The sequence below is a fragment of the Nelumbo nucifera genome, chromosome 3 (genome assembly GCF_055504915.1).
Source record: "Nelumbo nucifera cultivar China Antique chromosome 3, China Antique-T2T, whole genome shotgun sequence".
Lineage (NCBI taxonomy): Eukaryota > Viridiplantae > Streptophyta > Magnoliopsida > Proteales > Nelumbonaceae > Nelumbo > Nelumbo nucifera.
In genome coordinates, this window is record NC_142651.1 from 74,397,098 (window position 1) to 74,423,019 (window position 25,922).

Consider the following 25,922-nt stretch of genomic DNA (forward strand, 5'->3'; position numbering starts at 1 on the left):
TTTCTTTTTCTTTTCTTTTGACATACTTTTTGTAAGGGGCTCGGCCTTCCCCATCAGAGGCCTCTTTTTGTAAAGGAAGTTGAGTATATTGAATAAATATATGAAGATCATTTTTTCCCACTTTAGTTTCTTGATAAAATTGTGTCATTTCTTTCATTTTCTCGTTTTTCCTTTTCTTTTCTCTCACACAAGGGGTCGACACCTCCTCCTGAAGGGGCATATTTTGCAAAGGAACTCACAATTCATGACTTAACATATTCACAAAGGCGTTTCACCTTAAGATTGTTATGTCGAGGCTGACCCTTGTTGCCGAGGTTTTGGGACCCTCTTCCTTAGCAAAAAGGAAGGGAGGAGATTTCCTTAGCCTGTCTGGCATGATTTTCCTTAGGGACTTAGAAACCGGACTCATGTGTGGCCAATGCCCAAAAAGTGGTATGCAATCGAGGTCATGGAGTGCCTTTGCCTTTGATGGAGTAGTGTTATTTACTTAGTGTGTTGTTCATTGTATTTTGTGTTAAGTAATGGGTTGACGTCGGCTCTTTGGCCTACACAAAGATTTACTTCTTTTAATGGCCTCTGAGGTCGAGGCCTATGTCGTGGGCCACTCATTAACAATGGCCAAAGTCTTGGAAGTTCTTGCCTTAGATAAAAAGGCAACTACGCACATGACTCTCAAAGAGTCGTGTGCCTTGGGCCGATGTCCAGTCCGAGTCTATAACCTTAGTGAAGGTTGTATGTTATGGCTAGTCGTTCGACTGAGGGGTCCTTGCTATTGGATAAAATGAAAACGTTTACACTAGTGTGATTCAAGCCAAGGTGAGAGGAACTTACACACTTTACTCACAAAATTTTCACTAGCTATGTTTACATCATTGATAGTACATCCGGAGGTTCTCAGAGTTCCAGGTATGAGGTTCTAGTCTACTCATGTACTCCAACTGAAAGGTGCCAGGGTCGACCACTTGCTTGACTCTGTAGGGCCCTTCCTAGCTAGGGCCAAGCTTTCCGACACCGGACCTAGGAACCATAACCTTCGGGAGGATGAGGTCACCTTCTATGAAGTGATGTTCTCTAACTCGAGAGTTGTAATATTTGGCAACTCTTTGGTGATAGGCCACGACCCTAATTTGAGCTTGCGATGCCTTCCAACAAATCAAGGTTGTTCCTTAACTCTTCATCGTTTTCAGCGTCGTGGTACGCCTCGGTTTGAAGGGATGACAATTTTTTAGATACCTTCCACTTAGCTCTCGGTTCAAAGGTTGTTCCTTAGCTCTCGAACGCCTTCCACTCAGCTCTTGGTCAATCTCTGCTAGGATGACAACTTTTGTTCCATATGTTAATTAGAAGGGAGTTTCTCCTATAGCAGTCCGTGGTGTCGTTTGGTAAGCCCACTGAATGTTGTATAGCTCATCTGTCCAAAGTCCCTTGGCTCTGTCTAGTCTTGCCTTCAATCCATCAATGATGGTTCTATTGGTGACCTCGGCTAGCCCATTGGTTTGGGGGTAGCTGATTGAGGTGTATTGTTGTCTTACCCCCAGACTCCCACACCATTCTTTGAACCTCGCATCGTTGAACTATTGGCCGTTCTATGATGAGCATGTGGGGGATGCCAAAAAGGCAAATGATATTCTTCTAGAAGAAATTTTGGATTGTCTTATCCGTGATGGTTGCCAAGGGATTAGCTTTGACCCACTTGGTGAAGTAGTCTACTGTGGCGATGAGGTGTTTCCCATTCCCGATGGTTGGGGGGAATGGTCTGAGGAGGTCCATTCCCCATTTTGCAAAGGGCCAGGAGCTGTTGAGGGCTGAGAAGGTCGTGGTAGGCCAATGTGGGATGTTAGAATGCCTTTGGCATTGATCACATTTTGTACTAGCTTGATAGCATCCTTCTGAATGGTTGTCCAAAAGTATCCTTGCCTGAGTTCCTTTTGTGCTAGAGCTCTGCCCCGTAGGTGGTTGTCACAGATGCCTTCATGGATCTCTCAGAGTACATACTCACCATCTTCTATATAGTTTGTCTTCAAGCAGGGATAGCAGGCTGATTGCTAACGGACCTTCCTTGCTTCATTCTTATCAGATGGTAGCTGCTCATATTGTAGGTAGGCGAGGATGGGGTCCATCTAACAAGGCTCGGCTTGGACGGGATACACTTGCTTTGATTCAATGTTGGGCCATGCTAAGTTCCCAATGTGTACTATGCAGCTGAGGGTCGATCCCAAACAGCTTGCTAGTTTGGACAAGGCGTCAACTCTTATGTTCTCAGCCCATGGGACCTAGTGCAAGGCAAAGCAGTGGAAATGGTTGATCAGTTCTCATACTTTAGCCAAGTACTTAACCATATTTGGTTCCCTAGCTTCATATTCCCCGTTTACTTGGTTCACAACTAGTTGTGAGTCACTAAAGACCTCAATGTGCCTGGCTTCGAGGTCTTTGGTGAGTTGTAGGTCGGTGAGCAGGGCCTCGTACTCAACGCATACTCCAACTTGTTGTCGTTTGTGGTGAGAAGTATAAGGCCGTCTTTGCTCCCTATTGTCATGGTCTAACACAGGCTTATCCTTGTCTACGCTTGGCAGGCTTACGTTAAGGGACACCATCATCATTTTCGCATGTAAGATTTTTGGGAGAATTGATGTCATCTTCAGGCAGACCACCAAAAGCTTAACGTACTCTTTGAGGAGGGATGATTGACCTCCTTGGGTGCCAAACCTTGGCACTCCTAGACCAACTTCCCTTGTGGGGCGGCCCTGGTTAATGGCTAGCATGGCTACCAGGGTTCCTCATGGGCGCACACATGCTCATGGGTACAATGCATGGACCGGCACTACATTGCCGACACTCAAGGGAGGCTTGGCATGCGGGCCTGGCTCAAGCATGACCCTTCACCATGCTAGCCCATTGCCCAAGCTGAATGAGCTATCCCGTTGCCCCTAGTGCACGAGTGTGTTTCGGCCCAAGCGGTTGCCTCTCATCATGTCACACAGGTGCCCATCATCTTCGGCATATAGGAGACCCATCACATCGGTGCCCAGCCACCTCTTTGGTACACAGTCGCCTCTCATTATGGCCATCCCCCTTTAGCACATAAGAGGCACCTCCCATGGACCATCCAGAGCCAACCGAGTGCCCTGGCCATGCGACTTGAGGTCATGATCCAATGCTACTGACCTTGGTGGAGCTATCTCATTGGGCAACTCCTAGCCTTGCATCACACAAAGGCTTGTCCTAGCCTGCCTTGGCCTGGATGTCGCATGGGTTTTTTTCCGCTGTAGAACTACCCCCTTGACAGTTGGTATCATAGCAAGCAAGCCCACCGCTACTGCAATTGGTATCAGAGAAAGCAAGCCAACCGCTGCCGTAGTTGGTATCAGAGTGAGCTAGCCAGTTGAAGTGGTCATCTCGACAAGCAGCACATCGTGGGGTGCGGTCCCTAGGCACTTCCACTTGGGTACAAGCAAGCATTGCATATCAGGCATGGCAATAGGCCATTCATTCGTGTCCCCATTCCAATGACCCCAAAATAGTGCCCTTGTGGGGGCAGACGCGTGAGCCTTTTCATGGAAGGCATATTGTGGCGGTTTAAGTGGGGGAGTGCCATGCTTCCTCACGGACATCAGTTGCTATTCATTTTAGTGAGGTGTTGGGTGGTGTGCCTACATCTTGGTTTCATGACGGATGAGCCATTAAGGCGGGGACAATAGTCTGAAATTGGTTTGTGTCGATGGTTGGTCAAGGAATATCACTGAAGTGGCAGTTTTGCATCAAATGGGTTCTTGGTTGAAGCCACAATATTGGAATGATAGGAATGTGGGTACACTAGCCATTGGAGCATGACGGCCCTGCATCAGCAATGCATCGGAGGACATGCTCAGTTCATCAACAAGGCGGAACATTTGTAGCAGCGACAACTCAACACAAGGTGAGTGCATGTTCGGCAACATCATGGGTAAAAGCTGCCACCACTCGCACACATTGTGGTAAGGTCTCCTTGAGGCAGCAGAACATTGGGGCCCCCTCGAAGCGAAGAGGTAGCCCGAGTCGGCGAGGCGAAGTGTAGTTTCAAGGGCCAAGAGAGCATAAGCCATGGATTAGGTTTGAGTAACCCGCACACGACGAGGTGAAGTCTATAGGCCAGCATGGTGAAAGGGTACCCAGGACACATTGCCAACAGTAGGAGTAGACCTATCACATCGTGTTCGGTAGCACCACCAAAAAGCTATCAAGAAGATGGTCGAGCCTTGAGGTAAGATGATACATGGGGCGGACCTCCGCGAAGCACCACACACAATTTCTTCGAGGGCCCTTCTTTCACATAGTTTAACGGAATAGCCATTGCGCAGTTTGAGTAACCCCGACACAGGGGGTGAAGTCCAGGCAGGTCGACAGGGTGAAATGGTTCCGTCCCCATAAATGGACACCAATATAGGCAAGACGAGCCCTATAACTGGCAGAGAAGTGGATGGCGCGGGACACAGATGCCCATTCACATGAAGACCCATTGTCGAGGATGATAATGGATTGAGTGGGGGAGCCTGTCACGGTCTGACACAGGCTTAGCCTTGACTACGCTTGGCAGGCTTATGTTAAGGGACACCATTGTCATTTTCGCCTATAAGATTTTTGGAAGAATTTAGGTCATCTTCAGGCAGACCACCAAAAGCTTAACATACTCTTTGAGGAGGGGTGTTCAACCTCCTTGGGTGCCTAACCTTGACACTCCTAGACCAACTTCCCTTGCGGGGCGGCCCTGGTTAATGGCTAGCATGGCTACCAGGGTTCCTCATGGGTGCACACATGCTCATGGGTACAGTGATGGACCGGCATTGCGCTGCTGACACTCAAGGGAGGCTTGGCATGCGGGCCTGGCTCAAGCATGACCCTTCACCATGCCAGCCCCTTGCCCAAGCTGAATGAGCTATCCCGTTGTCCCTAGCACACAGGTGTGTTTCGGCCCAAGCGGTTGCCTCTCATCATGGCACACAGGTGCCCATCATCTTCGGCATATAGGAGACCCATCACATCGGTGCCTAGCCACCTCTTTGGCACACAGTCACCTCTCATTATGGCCGTCCCCCTTTAGCACGTAAGAGGCACCTCCCATGGACTGGCCAAAGCCAGCCGAGTGCCCCGGCCATGCGACTTGAGGTCATGATCTAGTGCTACTGACCTTGGTGGAGCCATCTCATCGGGCAACTCCTAGCCTTGCATCACATAATGGCTTGTCCTGGCCTGCCTTGGCCTGGAGGCCACACGGGTTTCTTCTGCTGTAGAACTACCCCTGTTACACTATGGCATTGGAGGATCTACCCATAAACAAAGATGAAGTGGGTCGAGGCCTCTCATCTTTTTTAGGGGCCTAGCCGAGGGCACGATTGAAGGTGCATTCAACCATGAAGTCTGCTAGCGCTTGTGCTTTTATTGCGGGCCTCCCTCAACTGGTAGTGTAAGTCAAACTATGACAGTTTAATGGCCCACTTGGTTAGTTGACCCAAGGTCTCTAGTTTAGAGAGTATTGACTTGAGGGGCTGGTTGGTTAGTATCGAAATGTTGTGAGCCTGAAAATAGGGTCTCATTTTTCTGGCCAAGACTACCAGTGCAAAGGCTATCTTCTCTACTTTTCGGTATCGAGATGTTGAATTCCTTCATCTTCTCCTACCAAAACTGTGCTGACGACCTCGTCCCCGGTCAAGAGGCATAAGAACAAGGTCTCTCCCAAGAGGGGTCGCATGAGTAGAGGATGTGACATGAGGTAGGACTTCAACTCTTCAAAGGCTTTCTGGCACTCTTTAGTCCATTGGAAGTCCTTCAGCTTCTTGATAGCTTGGAAGAAAGGTATGCAGTAGTCGGCTGGCTTTGACATGAACAGGTTGAGGGCTGCAATTTGGCCAGTGAGTCTCTGAATTTCCTTGATGGACCAAGGGAGCTCCATGTTGAGTATGGCTTGTATTTTTTCGAGGTTAGCCTCTATACCTCACTGAGTGACCATGAAGCCCAGAAACTTGACTGAGATGATGCCAAAGGCACACTTGTTGGGGTTTAATTTCATGTTGCACTTCCTCAGCACTCCAAAGGTCTCGACAAGTTCTAAGGTGTACTAGCTAGCCTTCAAGCTCTTCACCACCATGTCGTCAACGCAGGCCTCGACATTCCTCCCCATCTGGTCCTTGAATATCTTGTTCACTAGTCGTTGGTAGGTGACCCTAGCATCCTTCATCAGTGAGGTGCATCTTGATCTAGTTGTACCTAGAGAAAGCATTCATGAAGATTAACAACTCGTACCCTGTGGTGGCGTCAATGAGGTGATCAATCCTTAGCAAAGGAAAGCTGTCTTTGGGGCAAGCCTTGTTGAGATCTGTGAAGTCAATGCATATACACCATTTCCCATTAGCTTTCTTAACCATGACCACGTTAGATAACCATTTAGGATAATGTACCTCTCAGATGAAGTCAGTGTCGAGCAGCTTATCCACCTCCTCTCCGATGGCTTTCTAATGCTCTGGTGCAAAGTTCCTCTTCCTTTGTCGAACTGGCCTATAGCTCGTGTCCATTCTTATCTTGTGAGTAATGACCGAGGGGTCAATTCCTAGCATATTAGTGACAAACCAAGCAAAGACGTCAGCATTAGTTTTGAGGAAGCTTACTAGTTTGGAAAGTGTGTCCTGAGGGAGGCATGACCTAACTCAAACGGTCTTCTTGGGCTCGACCTTGTCTAGGGGAGCCGAGATGAGGTCCTTGACCGGCTAGCCTCAGCTCGCTGGTTCATCCTTGAGGTCTAGCACTTCCAGTGGTAAAACTTCTTTGTTCTTGCCTTTTAGTGTTGCAATATAACATTGTCTGACAGCTTGATGGTTCCCCCTGACTACTCCCACACCGTGCTCAGTGGGGGACTTCATGGCGAGGTGATAGGACGAGATGGCGACCTAGAGTGCATGAAGGGTCGGCCTTCCTATGATGGCAATGTATGGGGAGCCTATCTTCACAACCAAGAACTCATTCATCCAGTTGACTTGCCGAGGCTCAGTCCGTACTGTGACTGGTAGGGTGATCTTCCCTTCGGGCTTGACGGCTGTTCTAGAGAACCTGACTAGTGGCATGTCCATAGGTTGCAACTGATCTAGCGTCAACTGCATCTTCTCAATAGTGTTGTAGAACAAGATGTCGACCGAGGAGCCATTTTCTATGAGGATTCTCTTTACCATGTAGTTGGCGGTAGTCATAGACACCACCAGCGCATCATCATGGGGTAATGAGACCCCTTGTAGGTCGTTATTGGAGAATAAAATGGTGTCTTTCGACCTTGGCCTTTTAGGCATCGAGCTCTGGATGTTGTACTGCTAGGCGTATGCCTTTTGGACTGAGGCAAATGCTCCACCCGAGGCCAAGCCCCCAACGATGACTTCAATAACTCAAGCTAGGGGGTGATGGGCTTGGGGCCTGGCTCGTTGCTGTTGCTGCAAGGACGAGGCATCGGCGTTGCCCTCGACATACTCCTTCAAGTGCCCGTGGTGGATGAGGGACATGATCTCATTCTTGAGTTCATAACAGTCCTCGGTATCGTAGTCGATGCCGTAGTGGTACTTGTAGTACTTCTTGGGGTTACCTCTTTTAGTGTTCCTCTTCAGCTTGGCTGACCACTTCATGTATTCCTCCTTCCCTACTTGCATGAGTACATGTGTTCAGGTGGAGTTTAGTAGTGTATATTTGTTAAAGGAAGGGGCCGATGACTTTTTCTCACTATCTTTCTTGGTGTGGCCTTTGCTGCGGCCATCCATTTCCTTCCTTTTCTTGTCCGTGACCCCTCAGTTGGGCTTGGCCTCTGGTTCCTAGAGGCACTTGTTGGCCTCGGCCTCCTCGGTGGTGATGTATTTTTGAACTTTTTTTAAGAACTCAACCTTATTTCTAGGCAAAGTCTTGGAGATGGACCAGCCGAGGGGTTCAAGCCAGAGACCGTTGATGGCCATGTGCATGGAGACCGAGGGGTCTAGATCCCTTACTTCAAGCTCTTCCCAGTTGAACCGGTCCATGTATGCCCAAAGGCTTTCCCCGCGCTTCTTCTTGATGGACATTATGGAAATGACGATCTTCTGGCACTGTCGACTACTAACAAAGTGGGAGAGTAAGAGATTTGCAAACTGGTCTCAAGAGTTAACGGACTAAGAGGGGAGTGTGGAGAACCATCTACATGCTACTCCTTTGAAGGTGGCTTTGAAGGCTCGACACATCAGGGCATTGGAGTACCGTAGAGGAATATGAGTAATTTAAAGCTTTCCAAGTAGTCATCTGGATCCGTGCTCTCATCATAAGTCTCTAGAGTGGGGAGCCTTGAAGTTAGGTGGGAGTGACTTTGAGGTGATGGAGTTGGTGAAGGCCTCCATCCGGGTAGATGAGAGGTTCTGACTGGTGGAGGCATCACCTCGGCTCTCCTTCACTTGCCGAATTTGATCTTGGATGGCATCTGCTTTTGAAGGTCACCGAGATTTCGGTTAATAGGGGCCTGAACCTCGTCTAGGTTTTCTTTCACGTGTGACGGGTTGGCCCTATTCCCGAAGTGTTCGGATGCTAGTACATTCTGAGCCTTGTGAGCTCAACGATTGTTGAGGAGATCACGAAGGTCAGACACTAGTGGGGGAGAGGCGTAGCATCGGCCTCCAATCCTCGAAGGGGGACTGTAGTGGGCAGAGTGCCCGCCGTCATTTCGATTGCTCTCTGCATGGCGATGATGGCAATCGTGGTCCCTATGGTTGTTGTGGGACCCCATAGGTTCGCCTCTCCGGTAGGGAGCCAAGAGGTCTTCGACGGGGGCTTGCTAGCCTATCGGTCGCTATTGTTGGATGTTGAGGGGTTGGCCTTCCCTTGGTAGATCGAGCGCTGACCCGGTGGTGCATGGGTGGATCATCCACTATATTGCCCCTGGCTTCCAACGAGGTGGCCACCTTGTAGGTAGCCTCCTATCGGATGCCCTACCACGTCCAACTTCTAGGCTAGGTTGTCCAGCCTTTCTAGGACTAGCTTAAATTGGTCCATCGTGACTAGGTTCTAAGTGCTATGAGTGTTGTCTTGCTTATCAGCCATGCTAGAAACTTGATTGGTTAGGTTGTTTTAAAGGGAAGTCTTGAAAACGTTCCCATAGACGTCGCCAATTGTTGCTACCAAATATGAGGTTGAGGGCAACAAGGGGATTTCACTAATTTCTGAGACTGACAGGTTCGACCTATAAATAAGAGAACACACGTCAAAGGTCCCAGGTATTATCCTAGGGGCAAAGACTCCAATGGTCAAGTTAGTCGAGTGCTTAAGAGGGGTAGGACCAGGCTAAAGACGAGGGCTCAGAGCTTAGTCCTTAATAGCTATGAATGATTCTCTTGGGATTCTGAATATGCTTACCTTGAGATGAGCACTTTCATTTATAGCTAACCTTGCCTTAGGAGTGGTTGGAAGCAATTGGTGATGTGTGGCTAGGATTTGATCTGGCCAATGCCTCATGGCACGATTTAAGGCCCACTAAGTATTCCTACATCAACAATGTTTATTGTAAAACCAGAGCCTCACCCCAAATGGGGCCAGTTTTTCTCGATCTTAAACGGGAATGGGCAAGAACGGGGAAAACATTTTTACTTTGAACCAAGGACAGGGTTTGCATATAATTCTCTGAACCCGATTGTAAATTTGTAAAATATGGTTAGGTTTAATTTTTATTTTTAAAATATTTCTAAATTATTATAAAATTCTTAGAATCCTAGAATCCCATAATTCTATTTCTAAAGTACTTCAAATTGTCATAACCCAATTCCTAAAGTATCCCTAAAATTCCCACAACCCTATTTCTAAAATATCCTCAAATTAAATTATTTTTAGATGATTGTATATAGACAAGAAAAATTCAAAAATTCTTCTTCCTTAATAAAAATGGATGACTTGACCTAAACCCACCCCTCCACCAAGGACGGAATAGAAAACCTTGGCTATGGGGTTGGGATGAGGAGGGGTGCCCGCCCAATAGTTAATGATATATCTTATTAATAACCTTGGATAAGGCACACATATTTTCTGCAAATGTATACTTAATCCCTAGAAAATTAAAACAGAAAATGTTCATTTTTTTATAAAATATAAAATGTCCATTGCCCCAAGGTCCCCCCCAACTCGAAGTTCACCCTGAGGTCCATGGATCATGGTATATGGGCTGGACTTGGGTTACATGGGCTAACTCAAGCCTCACCTAACTAGATCATCGATAGACACACACGTACTGAAAATTTACCGGCAGCATCTTCCGAGGAGAATACGGCCAGTCCGCCACGGCGAAACAGTGACGACCAGCGGCAGAGAAAGCGGGCAAATCTTGAACTCATTCGACGGATTAGTTGCAGCACTTGTTTCTCTCGCGCTGCAGATCGGTGCCTGTCGGTCCTTTCTCGTTAAATCAAGAGAGAATAAGGAATCGAAACATTGACTGAAGCAAAATCGAATCTAAAGATTCTAAACAGAGGAGGAGCTGCACTAAATGTGCTCGACAAAACTCGTCCCTCAGTCTTGTCTCGAATCAAAGCTGCAATCCTTTTGATGCTCTGCAAGAAGCAAGATGGGACAAAGTCCGATTTGAAGCTTCGATTTGTCTCCGTTTGCACTTCGACAAGAGAGATTCAGATGCTCATGTTCTATGTTGCCTTCTTTTGCTAAAATGCGCATGCTAGAGTACGCAGCAGTGCTAAGATGCGCACATGGACTGGTCAGTGAAAGTAGGAACAGTGGATAAGGGAGCAGACAAAGAATGTTATCATGCTGAGGTTCAAGAAGACTTGTCGTGACCGCTGAGTAATTTTTTAATTTAAATTCGTGTGCTAAATTGTGCCACCTTGTTGGCATTGGATGCTTTGAACTTTGAGGTGGGTATTGGATTTCGAGCAAGGCTACACAATGGGGTGTGATGAATAATAGATGATGGATTGTTTAGTCTTGCTTTGAGGGCCACAGCACCGATCAGAGACAGACTTGAATGTCTCTTGCCGCTTTTTCTCCTACTCGATGATTCCTCCTTTATCTGCTTCTCTCTCTGTCTGTGTATTTTGGCGTTTTTCTAGCCCTGATTTTGCTTTTTGACAGAGAGATTTTAGGCATTTGTATTTCATGAAACGATTATCTTTGACTGCACATGTGTCAGAGGCAGTGTTTTTCTACTTTTTATATTTTTCTCTGCGCTGAGGATATCAGAGGAAAAAGAGGACCCATCTAGGATTTTCTTCATTTCTTTTCATTCTTTAATCACAGCTTTATTTGCAAGTTGGACTCGAGAGTAGAAACTCTTCTTCTTCTTCTTCTTCCTTGAGGTCATGAGGTGTAAATGGGGACGCATGTTATGGAAGATAAATAAAAAATAATTTTATTGGTTTCTCACTGTGAGTTCGAAACTCCATTTTAACTGGACTCGATCTGCATTTTGGGTCTTTTTTTTTCTATTTTTAATTTTTTATTGTTCTGAGTGTGAGCTGAAGTTAGAGACCGACACTCTTCTCTACTGGCTCCTTTACCGAAGAGATGGGTTGTGTGGCTTCGAGGATTGACAAGGAGGAAAGGGTGCAGATATGCAAGGAGAGAAAGAAGTTGATGAAAAAATTAGTGGGGTTGCGGGCACAATTCGCTGCTGCTCAGATCGCTTATCTGCAATCTCTGAAGAATACAGGGATAACACTGAGGCAATTCACCGAATCTGAGTTTCTGGAGCTTGATAATCCACCCTTTGGACTGGCATTGCCTCCATCACCTCCTCCCTTGCCCCCTTCGCCTCCACCTCCACCTTCGTATAGCCCCGACGAAAGGAATGCCAAAGATCACAGGAAAGAGGAATTCATTCAAGAAGAATGTATCGAAATAACTGAGGACAACAGCTGCACCACCCCGCCGCTGCCTGACGCTTTGAGCTCTTCTTGGGATTTCTGGGATCCTTTTGGCACTTCTTCTCCACCTCGGCAGAACAAAAGTGAGCGGGCCCAGCAGATTGAGGAGGAAGTGTGGGCTGAGACTAATACAGAATTTGAAGATGAAGAAGACGAAGGAGGAGGAGGAGGGGGAGGAGGAGGAGGAGGAGGAGGAGGAGGAGGAGGAGAGGAAGTTGTCGCTGATGTTGTTCTGCAATCGTTTCCTCAGAAGCCTCTGACGGTAGAATTGCCAGACGATAATTCTTCCAGGATAAGCTGGTATACAAAGGACACTGGAGAGATGTCCATGGTGATATGGAGAAGCCAGAAGACCTTGGCGGGAATTGTTAGGGAGCTGGATGATTATTTCCTCAAAGCTTCCGCTGGGGGAAAGGAAATAGCAGTTCTTCTGGATATCAACAGTGGTGACCCTCTTCACCAAAACTTTGGAGAAAATAATAGTAATAGTCATCTTTTCTTCCTTTTAAAACTAGTTTTCTTTTCCTGATCCTCCAATTTTAATTAGTATCTCCCTTTTTCGGTTGGGCTTAATTCTTTCATCAGCTTCTCTATTAAAGACACGAAAAACTAAAAGCTTCACTACTTTAGCACCAGTGTCTTTTTCATAGCACCAGGAATTGCTTATTATTTTTCATATTTTCCCCTTCTGTTTACTTGTTCTATTTTATGGAAATCCATGAATATAACGTTTTTCTTCCTTCCGTGATCCTAGGAGTATGTAGGTCCTCTCTTCGTATTGAATGTACATCTGGGTTATCCTCATTAATATTTTGCTGTCATTTTGGCACAACATAGTTGGTTTCTCACCTTTAGGTTAGTATATCCTTTTGATCAGAATGACTTCTCCATTTGAAATGGCCAAATGGGTGGTCAGTATGATGTTGTGGGGCCAACATTAGTCGATTCCAATCTGACTCACAAATTTGTTTTCAAAGAAGGCACTATTAGATTTGTATGTAATTGGTGGATACAGAATGGTAATCTTAGAATTGGATTTGGGACTCTAGATTAGATTTAAGCATCAACCTGGTCTATTCAGTTGCTTATGGCTCAATTTTGGTGGCTTCAGAATTTTCAGAGCTTTGTTGATTTTCTTGAACTTGGATGGATTTTGCTCCTTATTTTAGAAACCACCTTTTGCAGGAACCCCCCGCAATCATTTCTTAAGTTATATGAACATAAGTTCAATTTATCAATAAGTGATTTTTTATATGTGGTCACTCAGGGCACAGAAAGTTCCCTTCCACATCCCACTTTTTCCCATGTTAAAAATATACATTATCATCATAGCCATTTACTTTGCACTATTCCTTATGCAAACTTTGCTAGCTTTTTATTTCCAATTTATCAAAAGAATTTAATAAATAGAATGGTTATGATCATCACATCTGATCACTATTCTTTTCATACGAGGTTTCTTTTGTTACTATTTAAACAATTTGAGATCCCAAATGGGTTATCTGGACATGCTGAACCACTTCTCACATATGCATGGAGGGTTGTTAGTACTCATCCTTGTAGTCCACATGATTGGTATTGAAGCTTTATTCTATCTCTTATCTATGTGCATGATCTTTTTATCATTATAGTTGCTCTAGTATAAAGCTGTTAAGCATATTCTAATACTGTTTCATTAACAGGGAAGAGTTTCAAGTCTGCAAAAGTCTTTAGTGCATTGTCATGGAGTTGGTCTTCTAAATCACTTCAGTCCAGCAGGGATTCTATTGAAAACCATGGTTCCAGTGAACCTTGCATGCCTGGTGCCCTTTGCATCACACTGGAGAAACTATATACCGAAGAACAAAGGCTTTATCAGGAAATTAAGGTAAATTTTCTTTTAGTCTTGGAATAAGGTAATTTGGTGCAAGCAGTTAAATTGTGCTACTGGAATTCAGTATTTCTTTATCTTTAGCTTATTTTTATATTTTCCTAATTTCATGGGATTTTATTTATATTTAGTGTCAAATCAGTGGCAAGAATCTTATATTGTTGCCATTGATTTGACCACTGAGGAGACTATATTCTTATGTTCTTTATATCATGCTCCTGTGAATATGTAATTGTTTAGTTAGCTGCCTTATGGGTGGCATCTGTTCCAATGTCGCAGAAGTCATATATTCCCAACAGTATTAATCATCTAAATCTTATAAGCTAGCTATAAGAGCAGCAACATTATTTAGTATGGAGTTTTTGCCAATCAATAAATAACATTTTCAGAAAATAAGTGTATCTAAGATAAGGATACTTAGATAGATGAGTAGCAGGACTGGAAATTATAGAAAAGAAAAGTGTATTAGAAAAGACTTAAGAGTATCCTTGATTGGTTACCACTTGCAAGATGAGCAAAAGTTAATTTCAAGGTTTTAAAAGGCTAAAGGCGTAGTTGAGGCATAATGATCCAAAAAGGTGGGGCGTAAGCCTCAAGGCGTAACCACGTAAGTGGCAAAGCTTAAGAATACAATTAATTAGAGTTTATAAATAACATATAATATGCCAAGTTAGAATGATAGAAGGTATAAATATCCATATAATAAAAGTTTATAAGCAATAAGTTTCAGCATTAAATAAAATAATAATGAATCAACTAACAATTATAAATATTTTACATTTCATGTCTCAAAATGCAAAGTTCTCAAATAATTCAAATGACCAATTTACAAGAAAGGAAACACATAAAGAATCATCCGTATAATTGGATATTATATTTATGGTCATTCAATAGTTTAGAAGAAAGAAAATAACTTAGTTAATTTGATCGATGCCAAAAAAAAAATCAATAAAAGGAAAATAAATCCATTAGGAAAAGAAATGAGAAAAATAACAAACTTGGGATGTTAGATTTAGAATAATAAGAAAAACCACTTGATATATCCAAGAGAAACTAAGAACTTGATTGGCCCTTTTTGCATTGAACTCCCCTAAAACACCAAGAGAAACTAAGGCTTAAGCCTCACATCAAAGTTGTGAGGCCTAAGCCTTGAGGCAAAATCTGTGTGCCTCGCCTCAAGGCATAGGCCTCATGCCTCAAGGATTAAGCCTTTTAAAACAAGGGTTAATTCAGATGATTTGATGATGAGCAACACGTAGAAGGCTCTAAAAGACCAAGGGAAAGATGAAAGGAAACATAGGCTGAAGTGGTAAGAAATGATTTAGAGACTTGCAATTTGACAGAAAATATGGGCCTTGATAATGAACAATAGAAGGGCAGGATTCATATACCCCACCCAAGATAGTTGGGATTAAGGCTGAATTGAGTGTATATTTATCAGTGTTACAAGGAGACTTTGAAACTGAAGATCTAACCAAGCCAACACTCCGCACTTGGCATGACATTACTTCTGGCATCTTGATGATGCTCCAAGGTAAAGTCAGAAGAAAACTTGGAACGCTTAAACAAGATATCTTAAGAAGGGATACATCCCTTAAGCTGCCAATAATCCAATCTCTTATTTTAGTATGCTTTTTATTTTTTTTTAAATACTTGAGTTTAATTTATTGCCATGTTCCCATTACATATTATTGGAGATTGGCATATCAGACATGACATCTAGTGCACACCACAAACCAAACATGAAAAGTTGACATCCATGCCAGATGCCAACAAATACTGATATCTAAGGTCTGGTTTGGGCTTAATTATGAGCTTGAATGAGAAGCATGTCTAGTCCTAACTAACATCAACAACCACACCTAGAAGTCTATCCTTGGGTATGGCTTTGGTCCCAGATTTGCAAAGCTTATCTAGTGTGCGCGTATGAATGCATTTTCTTACTGACATAAAGTTCTTCTGGATGCTGGAAAATAGACTATCCAGATACCTGTTGATTGGATGCCTGGATTATCTTGTTAACTTTGTGTTTGGCCATAGTAAGGTCTGATGGCTTCTTTCCATGTTCCTGTCCTTACATTTGTTTTTGATTAGTTATCTGGACTTCTGATGAATGATCTATCATTTTTTTATCTGTCTAACTGTCCATCTTATAAGTTACTATTGGAAATTTCAGTTCTATTCTTTAATTGATACATGTATTTACTTTCTAGGAATGCTTTGCTGCAGGAGGAAGAGATGTTCAAACTGGATTATGAGAAGAAAATTTTGTTGCTACAGAAACAAGAAGATGAGGATCAAGACTGGATGAAGATTGAGAAGATCCGCTCAAGTATTGAGAGTTTGCAGTCCAACATCTTGTGTTTGCAACAATCAATAAGTAGGATTTGCTCATCTATATTGCATATCAGAGACAAGGAGCTCCATCCTCAACTGGTTGACTTATCTGCTGGGTAAAAGCTATAGGCATCCCCTTTTTAATCTTAGATCTTTTTTTTTTCCTGAAAGAAAGGCCAAAAAAAAAAAAAGAAAGAAAGACACAATATCCCTTCTCAAACCTGAGAGTAGTTCTATTGTTCAGTTATTGTTTCACCTTTTCCTGGCAACCTGTGAGCCATTTGATTTAGCCAGCTACTGGACTTTGGAAGCCAAGGTATAGCCTCTCTGATATCATGTTGAAAATTCCAGATGCCTCTAAGACAATTGTAACACAGCTAAAACAACTTATAAATATCCCTAATCTTATCTCTCTAATCGTCCTAGACTCCAAAGAGAACACCTATTAAAATTCAAGGTGATTTTTACTGCCGGGGGGGGGGGGGGGGGTGGAGACCCAACTATGAGATTGTAACGATCTGTCTATCCCTCTAGTTGTGCAGTCTACTAGCATGTCTCTAAAATCCTCCCATACAAAAATTCAATGCACGACATCCTAATCGAAGACATTTTTAAAAGGAATCTATGCATATTTGACATTTGATGAGCTTTGTTCAATTTATAATATTTGTCTGTTTTTCACTATATTTAGCATCTAATTTATATAAGTTTTAGGTGCCCTCTCCAGTGGAGTAAATTTAAAGGTTGGAAAAATAATACATAATCTAATATATAACACTATAAGTTTGTTAACTAGTTAAGTGGGTTGGGGAGAATCCTGATATCTGCTATTTCTCACACACATGTATGGGCACATCCATGCATTCATGAGAATAGGTTACCTGGGACTGGGATCAAGGATGTCAATGGGTTGGGTTATATGGTAAACCCTCCTTGATCTAAACCTATTGGCTTGGGTTTGGTTCAGCATTAATCAGGTATCAGGTCAGGTTCAGATTGAGGTAAACACACATGGCCACACCTAACCCAGCCCCTTGACATTATTAATAAGTCATAGTTTTTATTTCTTTTCCATATTGTTGTAGGTGTTATGATATTGTTGGTTTGGATATTTTGGTGATGAGTTATTCAGATTTCTCTCTTGTTAGAAGAATACATAAAATTATGTTTCTTTCTTTAAATGAAGCCTGAAATTATGTTCACCATAAACCTTTAGGTGTGCACAACTAGTGATAGTTATTCACAATGAAATATTCACAAAACTTAAAAGTAACAGTGATATTGAAAAATGTGTACATATTAGCCATTAATAAGAACAGAGGTATTGTTCTTGAGTTAGGTTAGGTTGGAATTGGTTATGATCCATAGGGTTGGGTTTATTTGTGTATTTACATTTCATTCAGTCAGGTTCTGGTCAGGTTGGAGTACCTTCAGGTCAGGGTTAAGGTTGAACAAAACCCATACTGAACCTGACCAGTTAATATCCCTTCCTGTGAATGCATAGCTAGTTTTCCCAATTAGTTGTGATTTTGTTCCATGTGGCATACATTGGCAGTCACTTAGCCATTTTTTTTATTGTTTTGTGGAATTAGACTTTTTGGTGAGGTCCCAAGGATGATCAAATGGAGTAGAAGAGAAGTTGAGAATTGCATAATGCATATTAGGTAATTTGGAGATTTAATTTCACCAAGGGAAGGTCAATTTTCATGAGTCAGTTAGTCCTTGTGGTCACTTTAGTCTCCTAGATTCATGCACAGTTGCTCTCTCTCTCTCTCTCGTGCACACACAATACATGGCCCAGTGGCTGCATAAGGTGGATAATGGTTTATCCAGCTCGATTGTCATGAGCCCTTTAAATAACAAAAGACAAAGCCTGACATCTTATAATCCTCTCTATTTGTATAAAAGCCTCTGCTTATGTTTGTCTTCCCTTGTGATGATTTGAGGTCTCTGTGACAAACAGGCCCCTGATCTAGCATTTTTTTGAAGATCAATAAAACAGAAAATATATTAGAAATGAGGGGAAGAGGATACAACAGAAGGTGATAAGAAATCACCCCAAAGAGAAAAACAACGAAGTAAAACAAAAACCAAGGCTCTCCATTAGGCCACCACGAATCCAACTAAGAAAACACTCAGAAAACAAAAGCAAAAACCCAATCCTTTCTGATAACATCCACAGAAAAGCTTAGAGAAGAAAAATAAACCCCCAGCACTCCTTACAAAATACCATTACAAGCAAACCAGCCCTTCCCAAAGAACAACCCCTCCATGAACTAACTACTCTACAAATTGAGTTCTGTCATCTATGTTAGGCAACTTCATCCTTTTAACAGGCCTCTGTCTTCTTGCTCTTCTTGTTCAAACCAATCCCAAATAGACCCCCTTTCAGCCTTGTAAAAACTCTTGAAACTTGAACAATGGCAATTTTTCTGACTTCTGGATCTGCCTCACCCTCCAATCTTTTTTGAGGTATGGAACAAACCCCCACCTTGTTTTCCTAGGCATTTGACTCATTGAGAAACAGATCATTCTTCTCTTCATTCTTCTGCTGCAAATTAGACTTCTCCACCTCCTTAAAGGTTTCCCTTGCGAAATCCTCCCCTCCAAGGAGAAACAAACACAAAATCTTACTCACCTCTACCGATTTATTTACCGCCATGTCTAAGTCAATTGAACCTCCAACATGATGAGTCTCATCAATGAGAACTTCATCCTTCTCTGGGTCCACACACCCTCAACAGATTCCTCTTCTCATTCCTTATCTTCTTGAAGGGGCTTCATTCCATACCTCCTTTTCCTTCTATAAACCTTTGAATGGTCTGCTTTGCTCCCATATTTTTCTCTACTTCCCTTTCCTTCTTTATCTTCTCCAACTTCAATCTCCTGATCCCCAACAAACTCCCCAGACTTCCCCACTTTCAACTCCCCACTTAAGGAATTTTCTGTTTTTTCTGCCCCATCCTCCAACCGACTCCCCTCTTCGAACTTTTCTATGTCCTTTACTAGGCCCTCCCTAACAACTCCTCCTCTCCCCCTTCTTTGTAAACCTCCTTACCCAAAGTATCTTCACATAACCCAGAACACCCACCCTTTTCATCACCCAAATTTGACGACACCCTACCATCATCCCTTTCCGTTCTTCTAATAACACAAACAAGTTTCCTCCTTCCAATGTACAAACATCTGGGCTTTCCTCTTCTTCCAGTTGATCCACACCTTCAGTCTTCTCAAAACCAACATTTTCTGTAGGCTGGACAATTCTCTCAGTACTGTTATCCTTCAAAAAGATTTCTCCTGAAATCGAATTTTGTTTCAGTAGTTGTATCATGTGATAAACCAAAGATAATCACCCCTACCTTTCACCTCTAAACTCTTACCTGTGGGCCTGTGGGAACCCTTGGACCCTTTGTCCCCTTTCTCCCATCAGTCCAAGGTTGTAAATCCCAATCGAGGAAGATGATGATGGAACAAAAGACCGTCCACCAAAGCCCCACCCTCCTTAACATGTCTAGTACAAGTCACATGTGAACCGTTGTTTTTGGGCCTGTCAAAGAAAAGCAACTCGCTTTCAGGATTACTCCCTCCACAAGTTAACTATAAAGAACAAGGCCCAATTTCCTTTACATCTCTCTCCTTCACATGACAACTTACAGATATAGTCTCATGAGGAGGCCCAGGTTCCTGGACTAACCCAGTTTGACTTTTCAACCTGGTTGAACAAAAACCCAACTTCTTGACTCTTCGGTTTCCCATTCAACAAAAGGACACTGTGCGCATGCAAAGGCTCATTAAAAGCCTTTGTCAGACTCTGGGTGTGAGGCTTAACAGGTGTCGGCCCCAGAATAGCCAACTTCCTAACCAAAGCCCTTTGAGAACCATCCAACGGTTGAGAAGAGCTTCCTCCTTGGGCAACTGTTTCTTGCCTTTTTGCAAATTTAAATTTTCTTATTTATTTGTTGAGAGAGATTTCATTGCCTGTTCATATTCCTTCTTTCCATCCAATCCTCCGCTACCACATGGTGTCCACTTTGCCCTCCCCACAGCATCACTTCTGCTTCCAACTCTATCCAAATCTTGATCCAAACTCCATAAAACAGATCCAAGGCATGAGGAGTCACTTCTGGTTTTTCTCCAAATAATTTGACCCTTACAGCATGAAGATTAACTAAGTTTGCTCATCAAAAAAAAAAAAAAGACTGACTAAGTTTGAAGCTTCCAGGAAACCTCCACAAGCCATGCCTATTTTCTCAAAAATGGATTCTGTCCATAAGTCAAAAGGCAACCCTAGAAGTTTCAGCAAAATACTCCCATCCTCTCTAAACCATACATTGCACAAAGGGTACCATCTCTCCATTACAATTCTTGCACTGATTTCAAACTTTCAATAGTTGAGGAACTCAGTTGCATGGTTGCACCTCACACACGTCCAGAATAGCTCTGTTAGACTCAAAAGGCATGAGAATCGCTGTCTCCTCCAAATCCATCTTCCTGGAAACTTCTTCCAAGATTGTGTGCCAATCCTTCTTCATTGACACCATCCATCTATTCTCCCAAATCTTCTTGTTTCCTTATAAAACCACCTTTGGAGTCATCATGGAGCAGAACAACGGTACCTTTAAAGCTTTCTTGCCAGGTTCCTCCATTTCTGTCTTCTTCTTTCTTCTACGTTCTCCAGGCTTACTCTGTGAGATTCTCTCACCTCTTCTGCCTGAAGTTCCTTTGCATTTCTCATTTGATTCTCTTGTAACAAATCTGCAACTGTGTTCGACCTTCTGGGAAGCAAATAATCTTTTTGCAAACCAAAGCTGAAATGCCCTGTGAGTACTAAAAACCACCCTTTTAAATTCTTTTGTTCTGCTATGTAACTTCCTTCTACCTGCAGGTTAATATTCCATCCTTGTGTTTTCACCGAGTACATAGCCATACCCAGATAGACATTCATTTTCTTAGGCCCTGTTTGGCATCAATTCTCCTGTTTCTCATCCTTGGAATCCATCCAGAAAAGAATGGATTCTGGATTCTGAGAATCTGTGCATGCGTTTGGTACAGAGTACTGATTCTTAAACAGAAAAATTTGGTAGACCTTGCTTTTTTCAGATCAATTCTTAAACAGAAAAATTCAAACTATCTCAAATAATTCCTTTTTTTTCCTCTCTTTAGATTACTAGAAATAGGAGCTGTATAGATTTATCACACAAACATCTAAATTTTATCACAAAAGTTAAACACAAAGGTTACAATGAAACAGGGGGATGTATTATAAAAAAATCACCCATTTATTCATCAATGTATCACAAAAAACCAAACAAAAACATCCCAAAGTAAAAGAGATATGTGTATATGTGATCTACAGTTTTCCAGCTGTGTATAAATTCAAAAAAGAAAAAAAATCAAACCCATATTTGTTGGAAGGAGGAAAGAAAGATTTGTCGGTGTATAGCCACACTCACCTACACCATCTGGGGAAGAAAGGATGATTTATCATTCTCCAAGCACCGGCTGTGGTAGAAATATTCGTTGGTGAATAACAAAAAAATGAAGTAAATATGAGAAGAACAGACCATTGGGATGGATTTTCAAATATGAAAATGAAAAAGAATGAAAAAAAAATGTCTTACCAGTGAAGAAGATGGCTTTTGGAGGAGATGGGGTAAGAAGGATAAAGAAAAATGGAGATAGGGTTTTCCATTGACTAGCTTATTTGTATTTGAAATCTCAGAAATCCCCCAGTCTCACATGTGCATGTGGCACACATGTTCATAAATGTAAAAAGATGTAGCGAGAATCTGCTTCTTACAAGCAAAATTTTCTCACTTCTGAGAATTGCGGATTTTGGGATGATTTTCATTCTTGATTAAAAAAAGAATTGTAGTTATTGGCCATCCCAAACATGATTCTCATCCTTTGAAAGGTGAGAATCAAGAGATTCACTCCAATTGAATGATGCCAAACGGGGCCTTATCTTCTTTAACCTTCAATGATGTGAAACCCCTGACTCTGATTTCTTCCAGCAGAAACGTCTTTGCCTCTACCTTCAACTCCTTTCTCCACTTCAAAACTGTTTCGAAGGCCCATGATCTAGTATTACTCTTTTTAAAATCCTTTTGGGATCAATTGATCACATGAAGGAGCAGTGTATGGTGTGAAATGTAGTGATACTCCAATCTTGGTTTGTGAGTAGGCACAATAGCAGCCTTCACCTCCCTCCCCTCTCTCACCCATTGATTGGTTTGGTTCGGTTCTTTTCTTTCCAGGCTTATGCGCATGTGGAGAACAATGTATGAGTGTCATCAGGTTCAGAACCATATTGTCCAGCAAGTTAACCACGTCATAGACCATCCAAGCATGGAGACCACCACTGAATACCATCGCCAAGCCACTATCCAGCTTGAAGCAGAGGTTAATGCATGGTACAACAGCTTCTGCAACCTTCTAAAGTCCCAGCGAGATTTTGTAAGAGCACTTAACATGTGGATCCAACTCACTGACAGTCTTTTGGATGACCAACAACAGTATGACTGCTCATCAGGTGTTTATGCTCTCTGTGAAGAATGGCAGCTTGCCCTCGACAGGTTACCTGAGAAGGTACAAACAATTGCTATATGATAATTATGTTATATTTCTGACAACTTAATACGGGTGAAATCTAGTCAAAGTATCTAGAATAAATATGTTTATAATCTACATTAAAAGATTGTGGGGACATTTTGATGGTTCCTTAACAGGAAGAACCCCTATACCAAAAAATGGTGTCCGGTGATTGTGACCATCTAACCTATTTAGACTGTTTGGGTGGATGTTGATTAATGGCCTAGTTGCCCAGATAATTCATTGGTGGAAATGGTTACAATCACTGAATAGTGTGTTGTGTGTTGTTTTGCCCATTGAAATGATTGGGATCATGAACAAGAAGTTTCCAGAATTGTCCACATTTTCAAGAAATTTGATTCATTGTATGTAATACTGGATGTTCTGGCGCAACAATTAGAATTCATGGTTTACAAGTAGAACATGCCATACTGCTCATCTTTCCACTTAGTGTTAATTGTAGATGCTATTGACTGCTAACAGGTAGCCTCTGACGCCATTAAGAGCCTTCTGTCAATCATCCACTCCATAGTCTTGCAGCAGAATGAAGAAAGCAACTTGCAAAAAAAGTATGATAGGCTTGAGAGAAGATTGCAGAAGGAATTGAACACACTGGATGACATGGAAAAGAAGCTTGAGGGGATTTCCACTGATGATGCAGTTTCTAGCTTGGCAACCAAGCATCCTTTATCAGTCAAGCGTGCCAAAACTGAGTCCCTCAGGAGGCGGGTAGAGGATGAGAAGGCCAAGTATTTGATCTCAGCCCAGGCCAGCCGAGCCATGACTCTAAACAACCTACAAACGAGCCTTCCTAATGTTTTCCAGGCATTAACTGGATTCTCAAGTGTGTGTGCTCAAGCATTTGAGGCTGTCCATAGCAGCACCCAATCAACAGTTTGTTGTGATGGTGAATTGTGATGATAGCCGAGGATTGTAGAGCCTCTTAGCTTTCAGATCCAGAAACCAGAGATCTCAAGTTGGTTATACATTGTAGGCTCTTATATAGTCACCGTTTGGAAAGTTCAATGGAATTTATGCTTTATGGTTATAGCCAAGAACTAAAGGTTGGAGGTTATAGGCAATAACTAAAGGTTGGAGGTTGATTTGGGAACATGCTATAACCGATTGAGATACTGGTCAGCTGGAACACCTATGCAGAATAACAGAAGAAATACCCATCAAGACAAAGAAAAGGGGGAAATATAGTAGAAAGAACAACAGGTGCACTTGTCCTGAATTTGGGGAGATCCAGTATGAAGCCAGATAAAGTGAAGCTTGTTAGAGGTGAACCTAGAGCCATCCTAATCTGAAGTTCTAGATGAGAAAGGGTCCTCAGATGACAAAAATGATAGAATATTGTCAAAGGCTGCTGGGTTGACATTGTATCAATTCTTTAATCATTACTTAATCTATATCCACACATTTTGCCTTAGTGGCATACATACATGCATGTTATATGTAGCATTACAGTCTCCAACCTTAGGGTTTCAGCCCTGTGATTGGTGCGGTTTTCTGATCTTGAAGTAATGTTTTACCAAGAGTCTCTGTCAATGTTTTAAAAACCGAACCAAACAAACACCCTCCCAGAAAAGCTGGCCGGTAGCGGGTTTGGCAGTCCAATTTAGTGGTTAGCCTAATGAACCATTCAAACCATCACGAACCCAGGACTCGGTCAGTTGCCTAGGAGATTAGTTCATCAGTTTGACTGCCTGGATCAAAGGGGTGCAAGTCAGGTTAATTTGAAGAATTTACACTTCATCTAGCCTGGGCCCTCGAGTTGGGCCACTACAAATTTTCATAAAATTGCAATCTTAGCCTGGACCAATGTTGGGGTGAAAACACTGGTCTGTGCCAAGCAAGTCTCCTAAAGGCCATTTCTAACTGGTCCATCTTATATCTAAATATAAACAATCCAAAAGACCAAAACATACTTTTGAGAATTTGTGCTGAAAAAGGAAAAGTTACCAATAATGTGTGATTTTAATTCCCTATGCCAATTAAGGCTAGTGCAGGAAACACTTTACATTATAAGGTTATCGGAAACCTAAATTGATAAACTATTAGTTAAATTAAATAAAGATAAAATATGAATAAGACAAAGAAGAAAATACACATTTATTTTGTTAAAAACTACAGAAAAAATAATTTTTTTATATTACATCACATGAACTACTATTTAAATCATCATGGTTAAGTTTTTCTCAGACAGTTTTTCCAACTTTTCCCATAGTTTTGGTGTAGGGCCTTCAACAAGATAAAGTCAAATCATTCTAACACACTAAATATTTTCCCAATCATCACCCTCCATCTTGTCCAGTTTACCATATTTTCCCTTCAATTTTCTTTCTAAACATTTTTTAACTAGGTTGTATATCTAATGAAAGGGGCGGCCACAACTGTCTAAAACACCATGTGCCATGGCTTTGTATTCACCTTCTGCACTTGACCTTGCCACAACTGTCTGTTTCTTATTCTTCCATGAAACTAATTCTAATAAGAGTGTAAGCTCCTTATGTAGATCTCCTGTCATCTAGACACCCTACCTAATCAGCATCTGTGTAAGCCTCTAACTTCAGTCGTCCATGGTCAGGAAACAATATGCATCTACCTGGGTGTCCCTTCAAATAGGAATGTATCTTGTCAATAACCTACCAATGCTAAACTCGTGGGGCATGCATGTGTTCACTCACCACACTCACTGCATAAGAGATGTTTGGTTGTGTCATACATAAGTATAGCAATTGCCCCACTAACCTTTGATACCTTCCAACATCTTTCATTAGTTCACCTTTTGAAGCATTTATCCTATGGTTCTAATCAATAGGTGTATCAATTACCCTTACCCCAAGTTTTCCTGTCTCTTGTAGTAGATCTAAAACATACTTCCTCTTTGAGATGAAGATCCTATGCTTGAACCTTACCACCTTAATTCCCAGAAAGTACTTCAGTTCCCCAAGATCCTTAATCTCAAACTCTTTGTGTAGATTATTCTTCAAGGTATCAATCTCAAATCATTTCCTATGACTACAATGTCATCCACATACACTATCAAAACTGGCACCAATGACCCCCTTTTCTTCACAAAAAGTGTATGATCATATTGAATTTGAGTATAGCCAAATACAACCAATGCGCTCCTAAGCCTGTCAAACCAAACTCTAGGTGATTGCTTCTAACCATATAGAGACTTCTTCAACCTGTATACCTTTTTTTTTCCACATCATTGTAGAAGC

At 42.4% G+C, this 25,922-nt stretch overlaps 1 protein-coding gene across 2 annotated transcripts; it reads left to right on the forward strand.

Moving 5' to 3' along the window:
• Nucleotides 1-10,122: 10,122 nt before the first annotated feature.
• LOC104585875 (benzoyl-CoA reductase subunit C, putative (DUF630 and DUF632)) lies at nt 10,123-24,133 on the forward strand. 2 transcript variants are annotated; one of them, XM_088902051.1, is made up of 6 exons: nt 10,123-12,373; nt 13,347-13,466; nt 13,574-13,758; nt 15,991-16,214; nt 22,356-22,686; nt 23,173-24,133. In XM_088902051.1, the coding sequence occupies exons 1-6, from the start codon at nt 11,533-11,535 to the stop codon at nt 23,605-23,607; spliced, it is 2,136 nt and encodes a 711-aa protein (XP_088758177.1). In that variant the 5' UTR covers nt 10,123-11,532; the 3' UTR covers nt 23,608-24,133. The 2 variants fall into 2 exon arrangements, with proteins under 2 accessions (XP_088758177.1, XP_088758179.1); XM_088902053.1 differs by lacking the exon at nt 13,347-13,466 and having other exon boundaries at nt 10,132-12,373.
• The last annotated feature ends 1,789 nt before the right edge of the window (nt 24,134-25,922 follow it).